Source organism: Protopterus annectens, chromosome 9.part0, assembly GCF_019279795.1.
Source record: "Protopterus annectens isolate FY-2018-M chromosome 9.part0, PAN1.0, whole genome shotgun sequence".
Taxonomy (NCBI): Eukaryota; Metazoa; Chordata; order Ceratodontiformes; family Protopteridae; genus Protopterus; species Protopterus annectens.
The window spans coordinates 739,261,211-739,276,047 of record NC_056743.1 but is presented as its reverse complement, the minus strand read 5'-3'; the positions used below and the strand labels follow the sequence as shown (position 1 = coordinate 739,276,047).

Sequence of the window (14,837 nt, the reverse complement as noted above, 5' to 3'; positions counted from 1 at the left end):
TATTAGATCTGATATTTTTTCTAGTTTGACAAAAGTCAAGCTGTCTGAACTTATTTAACTTGCAATATGTAAGCTCCCATTTCCTTTCATGGTACAGTTTGTCTTTCTCTAGCTGTACTTAGTTCTAAAACAGTCCTAGAGGACAAAATATTTCCACTACATCATTTGAGGCATCTATTATATCAACATCAGCTCTCCAGACTACCAGAATTGCTATGTCAGTATGAGCCACTGTCATTATTAGATCTGATATTTTTTCTAGTTTGACAAAAGTCAAGCTGTCTGAACTTATTTAACTTGCAATATGTAAGCTCCCATTTCCTTTCATGGTACAGTTTGTCTTTCACTAGCTGTACTTAGTTCTTCTGAACTACCCACTCACTACAAATTACTGTAGGAAAACTATAGAATAAAATCTATAATAAATGTTTGCTCAACTTTAATCTATCTGATGCCCTACTACAGGCAGCTAATATTCCCAATGTCTCCTTAAAGGGAGGCAGTGTTTCCTCACCATATCAGACACCTGGCTGGAACAAAGTGAAAAATCCAACTTATCACCTCTCTGAAATGAACCACACTATTGGGGTATAATTCTTAGACTGTAACACAGTCCCTAGGTGCCCAATAAGGGCATGTCTGTTAACTACACAATGCATTTGATATCCCTCTCACATTTTCTAACTGACTGAAAAACATAATGGACAATCCAAGAACGCTAATTCAATGTCCATTCAGAGGTGCCTCTCTGATGTATAAGGCATTGTTCACTTTTACTTTATTATTTACAGAACAAATCTATCAATTACCTGAATCTACTTCTTACATTTAAATAGCAAATGGATGTGGCCAGAGGAAAATATTTCACTAAGCTTCAGCTTCCATACAAACTTTCATAAAACCCTTAACCTGGGAGCATCAAGGCAAACAAAACATAATCTCTCTCATCTTTTCATTTGACCCAATCCTCATTATAAACTTAGCTTGAAAACATTTAAAAACAGTATACATGGCTTTTATGTTCTCACAGTGCCATAAGCAAATATTTGGAAACCTTGTCCCCCTCTAGTACAGTGTCAAGAGAATAACGCAAAACTATCCCTATTTGCTTCTCTCAGATGGCATCCTCACTTCTAGAAAACATTTTGTGGCAGGAAATTTAAAAGGCTAAAGGTGCTGCATTTACAGATCTCCTCGTAAATGAATCACTTACATGTATGCAAATTTATACCAAACAGCACTTTAAGGAACATGGAAGCAACTGATGTAACAAACAGTACGTAGGCAGAAGCAATGTAAATGCTGACTGCTCCATTAGCGCTTAAGTTGTTTTGGGTGTACACACAACTACAGACTTCCTCCATTTCCTGTCTAATCAAAAAGCAGTCATATGATCCCATACAACCAGTAACAATCCAGTTCCTTCTAGAAACGGGAGGAGGAGGACAGAAAAGTTTAGTGCCAAACATTGGATTTTCAATTCAATCAATGGGCACTGCTATTTAGCTAGAGAATCTCCTTGTTACCCTGCAGCCTCCATATTTGGGCCTGTAACACAGCCCTGATGCTATTAGTACCACTCTCTTCATTAATGTGGTTGGAAGCACACTTCAGTCAGTAGCTTTCTAGCCTCCTTCATTATTTCAGACATGACTAAACTGCACCTGTGTCCTCAAGGCTTTGAAGACTGAGTTTACTTGCAGCACTGCACTATTAGAAACCTGATGGTGCAATGAATTTGTCCCTTCCTTATGGCAACCAGCGGTCTAAAATCTCTGTGCTGTTTCTTTATCCTTATTGACTACCCATTATTAAAACAGTAGTATCATCTGTTGTACAGTACAGGACAGGTGCAACTACCAAAGTAGACTTTACCACAGTTATTTTATGTAGACATGAAATACATTTTGTGTTCTTGAAATCACTGTGAAAGACTTAGGAACTAGCATGTATGGACCCCATTCTATGGCAATTAAGGCTTAGGGATAATAATCAATGAGCCCATTTTATGCCAATTAAAGCTTAGAGCTATTATGCAATGGGCTCATTTTATGCCAATCAAGGCTTAGGGCTAGCATGCACTGGCCTCATTTTATGCCAATTAAGGCTTAGGGCTAGCATGCAATGAATCCATTTTATGCCCATTCTATCTGTAAATGACCAAAATTCTTGTTTAAAATCTGACTGCATAATTAATTACAAGTCTTTCTCTCTGTTACTTTCTGGTAGTCTAAATAGCCTTATGTTGGGAGTGATGTCTGTAATCTTCTAGGTCATAAAGCTCAGTCAAGAGATTTTCAATCTATGAAAAAAAGGGTTCCTATCGCGTGATTGAAAATTGTAAATGGCGAATGCGTATTGAGTGAACCAGATTGGTTGAAACATCTAAATGTTACACCCGTAACACGGAAATTGCCATAGGGAATATTTTCCATTTACTTCAATGCAGTGCGATCTCAGAGTAGGAATATTTAAGTACTGGGGGTGTGGGGGGGGGTTGCCCCCCTGCCTACAGCATTTAGGTAAGTATAGTTTTTTACTTTTTTTTTTAATTATATTTTCGAAATTTCAAACATCGCTCATATGGGGTTCGAGGTTTGAAACTTTCTAAAATATAATCTACAGCGGAAAAAAAAAAAAAACAGTTTGTATTTCTAATTCTTTGATCCTCCCTTCATGGTTTGACACATGAAATTCATCTTCAGCTATTCACTTCACATGCTAATGAGCAATTATTTTAATTCATTGTGTTGCTCAAAGGTAACTGTTTTAAAATGTAGCACCACCCACAGAAGAAGGTTTCAATGGGCAGAACTCATAGGCTCCCTTTCAGTTACAGAAACTAGGGTCTGCTGTTATGTTAACTTTAGAGATAGTAAAAAGCTCAAAATCTTCACCTAGCTGCTTTTTAAGCAATCATCAATATTCTTTAAACTTTAGACATGTTGTGTGCAAGTGGATTCCACGCAGAAAGCATTCTGAGTGCTGAGCTGAGGAACTGCATTCTGAAGCTCCACGCACCCTCATTACTGGAAGTCTTTTAGCGGTCCATTTTTAATACCAAAAGGGTGGCACTTCTAACAAATGTCATACATTTGCAAAAAAAAATAAATAAAAATCACATAATGTTGAATTCAAGAGACCAGCACCACTGATCCAAATGATCGATTACATCTATATCACACTACACCTGAACAGCTCCCATTAACAAATGTCCTTATCCAAAGGGAAATGAGCAATAATACAGTGTGCTTGTTGTAAAAAGGTGGCAGAAAGATGCCACACTGCAATATGCTCTGTACTGACTAAGGAAGGGTCAGCTCTAAGTATGTCAAGAAGCCCTATTGTATAAAGCCAAAGTAGTAATTCCTTCCAAGCTGTACACCAAAGTGCTGAACACTGCAGGCGAAGTTCATGTGGTGATTGTGAAAATGAAGGCCCTTGCCTGAAGTGTCATATGGTGGCTGGATACTGAGAAGCAAATTAAAGATTCAGCTAGCCATTACAGCCGATGGTCCAAAATACAATGCCGCAAGAAACTCAGACTGTAAAAAAGTGCCGTCAGTGTCATGACAGCATATCCACATTGACTTTGCAGGTCCAGTTGTGGAGTCTCCATATCCCATTGCCAGGAATACTCATTTTAAGTAGCTAGGGACACTGGAAGAGAATCAACCATACTGGAAAAGACAGACATTTCTCCCTAAACAGATCTGCAGTGATAACACTACAACAGTCAAAAGTCTTTCCAAAACACATATTGCATTAAGCAATTCACATCTGCTCCCTATCATCCTGCCAGAAATGGACTAGTAGACTGATCTGTCTGACAGAATAAAATCATGGGCTTCACTAAAACTCCCTACAGTAAAGAATAATATTTTTTTGTACATCAAAGTAACCATTGCTGTAATGCTCGCAATGTACTCCCCAAAATGAAATTACAAGTCATGTCTGCTTCTACCAATACTTGATGTCTGGAAAGAGGTATAGAACAAGCAATTAAAACATTGAAAGGAGAATGATTTAGTTTTAGAAGGATATATAAATCTGGAAACTTTTATATTTTTGTACAATAAAGAACCTAGAGTACCTAGTATATTTGGGATCCCAAAAATACATAAAAATATGGAAGAACCCCCCATGAGACCGGTTGTAGCAGCAAGCCAGTCAGTGACAGCCCCAACTGCTAAATACTTGGACCATAAATTGAAAAACATTTCTACTAAAGCCCCTAATGTACTAAAAGACTCATGGGATTTTTTAAGAAGCTTAAGTAATAATTTATTTAAAGACAATGTTATGTTTATTACTATTGACATTGTGGATATTTTTACCACTATCCCACATACAGAAGGATTAGAATTTTTAGAAGACATTTTAAAGGAAAATAAACATTTTAATGATAAAGATATTTATGTGATTTTAGTTTTAATGAAAATGATATTAAATTATAATTTTATTTATTTTGAAGGGGAATTTTTGAAACAAACTAAAGGTGCAGCAATGGGGGCAATGTGTGCCCCAACTTTTGCTAATTTAGTATTGTTTTGGTGGGAGCATAAATACATATTTAATTCTGATTATAGAGAGAACTGGGTGCTGTATAAACGTTTTTTAGATGATATATGTATTTTGTGGGTGGACAGTGAAGAAAGGTTTGGCGATTTTTTTAACTATATTTCAAATAGTACGGGGTTCTTAAAATTTACCTATAAGATAGGACATGATGAAATTTACTATTTGGATGTAAATATTAGGAAGGATACAGTTAATAAAATATATGTATCGAGAGTCCACAGGAAGGACACTTATTGTAATTCTTTTTTACACTTTAAAAAAAGTGCCTTCATTGAAGGTTGGGCGTCGAGCTGGCACCTCGGCGTTGCGTAAACATTTACTACCAATCATTAGCGGACCGTAGTTCCGCTGTGGCGACCCCTTACCGGGAAAAAGCCGAAAGACAAACAACAACAACAAAAGTGCACACCCCTATTCACAGAAAAAAGGTATAGTGGAAAGGTCAATATGTTAGGGGTAGCAGAATGACCTCAGATGACCAGGATTTTATTAAAGAAAGTGATTTGTTGAAATCAATGTTTATAGAGAGGGGTCATCCCGAAAATTTGATTAATGAAATATATAAAGAGGTCATTCTTAATAGAAATTCTAAGTTTGCTCCCATCCTTGGTATGAAGGATGTGGTGAGGGAGGCTAATATACCTAACAATGAGGCTACAAAGGACTTTAGTAATCTTTATATTTTGGATTATAGTGGTGATGCCAACCTTATTAAAGAAATAGTGAAAGAAGAATGGGACAGGTTCTCAAAGATTAGTGACTTGAATCTTAAGTTTGATTAACCTTAGAGATTTGTGTTTAAAAAGGGTAGATGCATTAAAAATATTTTAGAGAATAGATGTTTTAATATTGAGAGGAAGAAGGTAGGAACATTTAAATGTGGGGCCTGCCCACAATGCCCATATATCTCCAATATGTCTGAGTTATATTTCTCCAGTAGGAAGACATTTATTAGATCTACCTCTTATTCTAATTGTGGCTCCAAAGGAGTGGTTTATGTAGTTCTCTGTGGGAAATGTAAATGATTTTATATAGGAAAAATGGAAAGAAGTTTGAAGAAAAGGATCTACGAACATACCTACGATATTAGGAAAGGAAATAGTAGGAATGCACTACATGTAGAGGAGCCTCTTTCACATTTTGTTGTGATAGAAGAAGTCAAGTCAGACATTAGAGGGGGTGCATGGGAAACCAAACTGGAGTACAGGGAGTTATACTGGCAATTGGTTTTAGAATCTAATAAATGGCCAGTATTGAATGACATGGTATCCCTAGCACCTGTATTAAAGCTTAGGGCAGCAAAACTGTGATACAAATTTGTCTTATTAATTCTTTTTATTAATTTTAAATAATCAAAATATTAATTTTTAAACACTACTTTATATGCATGTTTATATTTATAACAATAGGTGTGCACATTCCTTTGGATTCATATCTGTATTTTAATTTAAACTAATTTTAAGTAGTCTTCATGTGCACGTTTCATAAGCATTGTTTAGGTTAATAGGAGACTTAACACTGTTATACATGTGGTATTTGTTCAAATGTTCCTAAATTTTTAATGCTTTTAGCAAAAAGTGAGTAACTGATGTAGTTTTTGGGTTGATGGATTTTAATGTCACATTTTTTAAGGTTATAAAATATGCTGGCAATGATATGAAATTGAGCCACTAGATGTCGCTAGTACATTCTTAATAGATTAACAATTTTTTAATGCTTTTTAATATGGTTGACATAAACTGAATGGGATTTATATATCTATATATATTTATATTTTTATTTATATGTTTAATATATGTTTCTTTGATAGAGTATGTAAAAGTTTTAGTAATAAGTAGAGGTATATGCTTCCTATTAAGGAAAATGTATTGTATTATTTTGGTACTGCAATAGTTAAGACAGGTTAATTGAATAATTTTATGTAATTTAATTCATTGACAGGGTGTGTGTGTGTGTGTGTGTGTGTGTGTGTGTGTGTGTGTGTGTGTGTGTGTGTGTATATATATATATATATATATATATATATATATATATTTTTTTTTTTTTTTTTAAGTTAATGCTTGTGTATATCTGAAGAAGTTGTGGACGAAAACGTACTGCTTACTGTTGTGGTCAGCATTAGAGAGCTCTGTGCTGTGCTTAATACCTGTTAATAAAAGTGTTTTCATGGAAATGGCTATCCAGACGCTTTTTTTTTCTATTGTTATTGGTGACTTTTGGCACCTTTTCCTCCTTTTACTTGGATTGAATGGAGAAGCTACTACTGAGCAATGTGCACTAGTACATGATTATAAGAATAACAAAGGCAACCAGGTCACATTGCCTTGATAAAGGGACTGCTGCATGCAGCTGATGTGATGAGTACATAAGGAAATAGCATGCAGACCACATTCAAAGTGTCTGACTACCAGAAGGCATACAAAGCAAAAAAAAAAAAAAGCTGGATTCAGGCAAAGTGATGTATGAATTTTTGCCACACCCCAAAAAGAATGAATGACCAGTATTGTACCCCAAGAAAAAATCTGGTCAATACCATAACCCCAAGAGTGACAGATAATCACATGTACACCTACTGAATGATGGACGACCAGTGTTGTCCCACAAGAAGGGCAGATGACTGCTTACTCTAAAAGTCATGAATGACTGATACTGCACTCCAGGGAAGACAGATGGCCAAAACTTTATGGCAAGAAGGGTAAATGATCAATGCCTGACCACAAGAGATGAACAACCAGTACCATACTACAACACTGAGATTTTTTGCAGGTTTATGTGTCTGCTGCCCAATAACCACCAACACCCTAACCAGTTAATTGGCCCACAGCTCCCCATCACTGGAATGAGGGTTCACTGGGATATGTCATCATTAAGATAACCATCAGGGGTGGTTCAGATTTCTATGGTCCCTGTGTGGGTTGTACAATGGGTATCAGCAATGCACTACCCCTTAATTCTGCAAGAAGCTGACACCAATGGGATGCCGCTTCATTCTGCAGGAAACACCACACAGTGGTTTCCCCCGTCTCCCACAATGTAAATCTGACCACATGCATGCGCTCCTGGGTGTGGTCACTCTCCCTTAGTGAAATTATTGTAATTGTGCCAATGTAGTCTCTGAAATGTTACCCTTAGCACTACATGAGGCCCTCTTCCGAGAGTCAGCTTATAAAATGCAAGCCATAGAAGGAAATGAAAGAAAAAAAAAGGAAGCTTTGACTGAAAGCGCAGCACACAAATGAAATGAGTAATAAATTTCTACTCATCCATCCATTTATCACTGAATATGTACCAGTGAAATCAAGGTCTTATTGAATTTCTTGACAGCTACAACTGAAAATGCACATATATCTACATTTGTACCAATGAAAGCATATCCAACACATCAAAAGTAATACTACCATTTATTATATTTATATAGGTATACTTCTGAATGCACCCAAATATGAATACATTATAGCACTATGTTATTTGTCTTCCTCATTACAGATCTAAAACAGGAGGAAGTGTGATACCTTTGACACCAATGTTAGTGCGTGTGTGTGCGTGTGTGTGTGTGTGTGTGTGTGTGTGTGTGTCTATAGATGCGGCTGTAATCCTGTGTGATATTTGCAAAGCAAGTAAGTGGAAGTATCAGTTTCATAGGTTCATAGGTAGGTGTTAGGCTATTGGCCCAAGGGCCTACGTAAGCCTAGCCAACAAGGTTCCCTGGCTTACGCCACCCAAGAAAGTTATTTTCCTGTGCCACTGTTGAGCAGGGACACAGAAGTGATCCCCGGGGTGTATTTCCTATTTCCCATCCACTCATCAAGATTTTTCTTGAAGAGTGCTAATGAAGAACTTTGCTTGACATAGATGAGTAACCTGTTCCAGAGTATGGGAAGTCTCTGGGACAGGAATCTATCCCTCCAGCATGTCCTGTTTATTGTGGTGACAAGGTTTAGGTCCCTAGAGCGTGTAGCTCAGAGGGATTGAGAGTTCTTTACAATTACAATCCTGTGAATTTATGTTAAGTTAGCAAAACCATGACAAAATTCACCATCTCCAACTCATGACCTAAATTAACTGACAAATGCAGTTTACTAAAAATACACGCATGTTAGATATTATCACTATTAATATTATTATTGTTATTATTCAAACTTCACACTGACCTTGTGTCATTCCAATGCCTTCAATACTTTAGTCAGAAGGTAAATATCAACAGGAGTACAGTATAACTAATGTTACAGTGCCGCTCACCAAAAGACTGGTTTCCCAAATAGGTGATCACTAAACAATTATGTTTAGGTACAGGTTAATCATTACTTCATTGCTTTACAAGATTTTACATAAACCGCATGATTGAGGCTAGCAAAAACATAAAATTCAACTAAAGTGTTGTACAGAAAGCACATCATCTCAACAACAAAAACCTATAATGCTCTGCCATCTATCAGGCTGCTCTTACCGTGCGAGAAGAAGCAGGTGCAGAGGGGCTCGTTAAGGACACCATCTCCTGGATGGCAAGACGTAGTTTCAACCGGTGCAAGGGGTTACTAATTCCAATCTCCCTCTGGATCTCTGTGTCGGACAAGTTTGCCATAATAGCTCCACTCTTCACGTTCGCTCTGCAGGCAGCAACATACCATGCTGGCATTCCCACCCAAAGCTGTAGTATAAGACAAAGAAATATATAATGTGGTTAAGTGCTGAGGCAAAGCCAATTTTACAATAAGTACACATAGTCAGTCCGCTCTTTCTGGGGCCAATCCCCATCCCCATGCTGTAATCCAAACTGGTCCAAGTCTGTTTTTTTTCCCTCTTTGTTGTCACTTTCTGGCCCAATTTAATGGGCCAAAATCCTACTACCATGTTTTGACTGAGGCAGCAGCATGTAATGGTCCAAAGAGCAGCATCACAGTCTTTACTTCAGGTGGTACCATAAATACCCAAATGAATACTGGCAACAGCAGCACTGCTGTTTGATATAAAATAGCAAAGGCATCAAATTTCCACAAAACATCATTTCATAAACTTCAGTAATGTCTTCATGCTTGGCGAAACTACAAATCTTCCCAGATGCCCCAAAAAGGAAAAAGTCATCTTATATGAGTTTATGCTATTTTTCTTGTCTGTAATACTTAATATAAAAAGTCTGCTTCTGTACAGCAGAAAAAAATCATATAATAATGCATTGCTTAACTTTATTTGTTTAGGACTACCTTTTGAAGAGAATATATCATGTATCTTTTTACACTGGTGAACTGCCCCCCTATGTGGCCCTCTACATGCCCACGGCACATAGTATTGTAGATAATTAACATACCTCCAGCCAAGATACAACTGTTGGGCCATCCCAGGCAGCAAATGGCAGGCCCTGCCGGCAAGCTTCCTCCAGTAATTCATGCCTAAAGAGAAATTAAATCACAGTTTCAGCACTAAAGCCACAGTAATGCAATTAGAAATAAACTAAAAGCCGTGCTTTGCTGGCTGCATATGGCACAATGGAAAGATTGCTCACAAAAGATAAGACAACAAATCTGGAATTAAAAGGTTAACTATAGATCTATAAAGAAAAAAGACCAATTCATTTATATGGAAATACATCTGCAATGTGCTTTCTTTTATGAATCAGTAAAACATCATCTCACCAACTAAGTTCATAGACTTCAGCCTAAAACCTCCCGAATAATAGTAGCTGGTCTTCTGCAGGATTCTCCTACCTCAATTACAAAACTAAACCACTCAGTACACCCTCAGAGTAACCAAAAATTATACCCCTCAGCAAGCAGGTACATACAATTGCTATGTAATACCAAAGCAATCCTTGCTGATGGAGATATTCATTCTAACTCTGGACCTGACTACCACCACTCAGATATATATAACAGAGATATTCATTCTAACTCTGGACCTGACTACCACCACTCAGATATATATAACAGAAAAAATGTTATCACCCAAACCACACAACCCCTACTGCTCACTAACCAGTTAACTTTCTTTACTATAAATGCCAGAAGCATAAGAAACAAAATTACTGAGCTACATGCTTGGATTGCCTGCACAAACCCCATACCCTGGCCATAAGTGAAATGTGGCTAATCAGTGACACTGAAATCCTAACATCTGGTTATAATATAATACAAAATGATTGCAATAAAAGAAAAGGTGGTGGTGTCAGATTAATGTTTCCAAACCATTACAATCTAACCACATATAATGCTCCTATACATAATTCGACAAACCTGAACCTCTTATTACACTCTTAAAACTGAATAAACAAAAGCATATATATATATATATATATATATATATATATATATATATATATATATATAAAATCATGTTATATATTACAATATCAAGCTATTAGAAGAAATACTACAACTGGACCTCACATAATATCTCTTATGAAACAATAATACTAGGTGATGTAAATGTAAACTGGCTTGAACTTACATCTACTGCCCCAAAATCTAGTATGAATGTGTTTGTCTTTAAGCAGCTCATACTGGATCCAACCTATTTCACTAAAAACTCAAGTTCATTACTGGACTGGATTCTTGTATCTGACTCCCAAAAAACTGAGACTCAGATAACTTACCAAGCTCTCTTAGTGACCACTCCCCAACCTATACTAAATGATATACAAAAATTATCCCTAAACAACTGTGATGTTGTGCCAGCTGTATCAGGAGAAATGAGACAGTGGGTGTGTGGCATATGCCAACGTGACTGGCTAAAGTTTTGCAAATAATAGTATGTCATTTAACTGTCACATTAATTTGTACAGATGCTTGTATAACAAAGGGAAATACTGCCAGCAGAGTTATATGGAATTTTGTAAATAATTATATGTCACTTATCAACATGATTTATATAAGATGTTTGTGTTACAAATGTATTAGAACTGGATATCATATGTATATCAAACTGCTGGTACAGAAGTGTGTGTTGAAAAGGTTTTTGCAAAGTGCTGTTTGAACTGTAACCACAGTGTGCCCTACTGGAACAGAACAGAAATGTACATGCACTATTGTAACTGTTTAAAGGTATATATTTTAACATTGGAAACTGGGATACAGGAGGTTAATCTCAGTCTAGTAAACGTTAGGAAAAATACTGATGGTATCTTTCAGTTTCAGTGCATCAGGAGACATAATATCTGTACTAGGGAGATTTCCGTATTGTCTTTCACGTGAAATAATTACTAGTCTTGAAATGTGGAGGAATGTAATTGTTTTGTGACTTCCAGCATCTGCCAAAACTCTGAGGTTTATGTATTTTCTCAGATAGATGCTAAATACTGCCAGCTCCCAGCAGCAGAGGTTTCACATGGGATAGAGTCAGATGACAAGAAATGATGTCATTCTGCAAGTTATCCCAGCAGTAATATTTAAGATATTAATGTGAGAGGTCTCTTCGAGAGACACGACATTCTGTATTCGGTCTTGAACCTAACAAGAACCATTCACCACAACATTTCAGTTGCTCTGTAAGTAAGTTTCTAGGGTACAGTAACTCTCTTACATACAGTCAGGAATATAGCAAAGCTTAGTTTAGATATTTTTCTTTATTTATTTGAGACTGTCCTACAATGTTGTTTAAAATATTTCCTGTGATTTTGAACTTTGATGTCACTGTGAATATATACTGAGTATGTTCTTGTTTTTTTATTAGTTATTATTAAATATATTTAAACTTTTCACTGTGGCTGATCTGTGTAGAGATATTTAAGTTTTGAGAGTACTTACATATTTATTTGGTGACACTGTGTAGGCCACTCCTACTTGCCTTGCTCATGGACAAACTACCATTTGTATTGATATTAATATTACACAGTAAGACTGGACACCCTTTGTTAAGGGTCTTAAAGTAGCTGATAAGTGTTAGCTGGTGGCAATGATAACTACCTTATAGTCTGGGTAAAAGGGGGCATAGCTAGTAAACCTGTGGTAGCCTTTCCCGTGTGTGTTTGTGACTTGACTTTATCAAGATAGTAAAAAGCACATCATACATTGTCTAAATATCCCCTGCCCACCTATTTCATCCAATAGAAATTTTGTGCATATACAGATGTTAAAGTAACACAACTTAATTTTTCATAATGACAAAATCATTACCAAAAGGACAGTTTTTTTTACATATGCTATCATGTTTATATACTAACTCACTTCTCATTACATAAAATTGTTAAATAAAATTATACACCCCAAATTATTCAAGATAGTTATATTTAAGCATAAATACCTCATTATATTCCTAATAAAATTCCTAATAAAAGTTCACATGTAAAATTTGGCAGCAACTCATTCATCTTTCCAATGCCTTTAATTTTAAAATACATGCCACTGAAAAAGTGCCATTAATACTTGTCCACTGGGTTGCATTTGTTCTTAATTGCCATAATGCTTCCTGTCTTTCAAGTTGCAATGGCCAAGGGCCACCTCTTGGATCTAGCTGTAAAACCTCTATTATGGTAAACTTGAATGTATGTCCAGGAAATTCATTACAATGTTTGACCAACGAGTTTGTGTATTTTGCTTGTTGTATGACATGTCCCGTTTTCTATATAGGGAAAACGGAAAGAAAATTTAAATGTCGTATTTACGAACATATGAGAGACATCAGGTTGAATAAAGACACTAACGCGTTGGCCAAACAATTTCCTGGACATTCATTCAAGTTTACCATAACAGAGGTTTTACAACTAGATCCAACAGGTGGTGTAATGGTCAGAGATGAAAGCGCTTGCAGATATATTGATTTTAAACTTTTTAGCACACTTGTACATTTGGATTTTACACAGTTTTACCAAGGTGAATTAAAGAGCGGTTTATACTTCCCAGAGCCTTGGATCTTGATATCCGCATTCTTAAAGCAAATACCTTAAACTGGCTTCAGAGCTATTTCAAAGACAGAGTCCAAACAGTAAAATGGCAGAACAATCTATCCCCTTTCTCCCTGTAAATACAGGTGTCCCACAAGGTTCAGTCCTTGACCCTTTTGTTTAACATACTTAACTCAACCCATACATGCACACAACATGCCTCCATGATACAATATGCAGATAATTCAAGACTTACATGCTCATCGAATGATCCAACTCATCTACAGCAGGTTACTCAGGAATCCTGAATCCTCCTGCCAAAGAAGAATTGTTACCAATCTATTAACTTGTGCTTAATCCCAACAAAACCAAACTTCTACTATTTTTCTCACAACAAAGTCCAATGAAAAACACAACTTCAAAATACATTCCTTCAGCAATACCAATATTGACCTAATCTTGGAAACTAAGCTACTAGGAATGATAATAGACGACACTCTAATTTGATTACCACTTAAAAAATGTCATTAGAAAAAAAGGATTAAAATTAGGCCTACTCTACAGAGCTGGAAACTTCCTCACTCCCATGTCTAGAATCACACTAGCAAAAAAGTACCTTCTTCCTTCTCTCCTCTCCTCTACAGTGTCCCCGTTCTTACAAATCTTCAGAAACTAAATAAATATTATAATAAAACTGCCAAATCTACTACTAGTGATCAATAACATACCCATCATTGTACCGCACTAAAAGCCCTTAACTGGCTAGAACTACACAACTACCTAAAATATACTCAATTACTCACCGTATATAATATCACTAACGACCCTGACACGTGCAGTGCTCTAAATGCAGCTATATAAAAATACTCTTTCAGTTGCCTTCTACAATCAAATGACCAAAAGCAACTTACTATCTACTGACCAAAGAAACAAGACATTCCCTTTACTCCCACTCCATTGCTGAAACCTGTAATTCCCTCCCTACTACCATTAGAATAGCTACCATTTAGCCAATCCTATAAACTTTACCTAAAAGACCATGTAAAAAAAGAATGTCTCAGCTACTGCTTTATACCAGGATAACCATCTACTGTCCTAATTTAAAATCAAATCTACTTTTGATCCCTTATCCTTGAAAGCATTCTTATCAAATTTCTATCAGTACCTCTAAAATCACTTTATTTTCTTCATATTTCCCTGGACTCTCCTTAAGCTCTAATATATCCACATAAAAATCCTCATCCCTGTGCTTTGTACAGCAATGAAAAACTCTACATCACAACCTCTGTCAGTCTGTAATAAATATTTAACCAAACTTTATCTAGCCCGGTCTTATTGTTTAACTTCATTCAATATAACTCACTTCTCACAATACTTAGACATCATGTCTACCTTCACTAGTATATCTGAACCTAACCACCCATACAACATTAAACTCTTGTGT

The 14,837-nt window shown here is 36.3% G+C and overlaps 1 protein-coding gene across 1 annotated transcript in view; it reads right to left on the bottom strand.

Annotated features, from left to right (window-relative positions):
* PPFIA3 (PTPRF interacting protein alpha 3) overlaps nt 1-14,837 on the bottom strand; it is a 2,479,399-nt gene that overhangs the window by 203,225 nt on the left and 2,261,337 nt on the right. Inside the window, exons 20-21 of the mRNA XM_044083361.1 lie at nt 9,887-9,968; nt 9,029-9,229 (exon numbers count right to left, since the gene is read on the bottom strand). Of these exons, the coding sequence (XP_043939296.1) occupies nt 9,029-9,229; nt 9,887-9,968 (283 nt within the window). The remainder of the gene's footprint in view (nt 1-9,028; nt 9,230-9,886; nt 9,969-14,837) is intronic.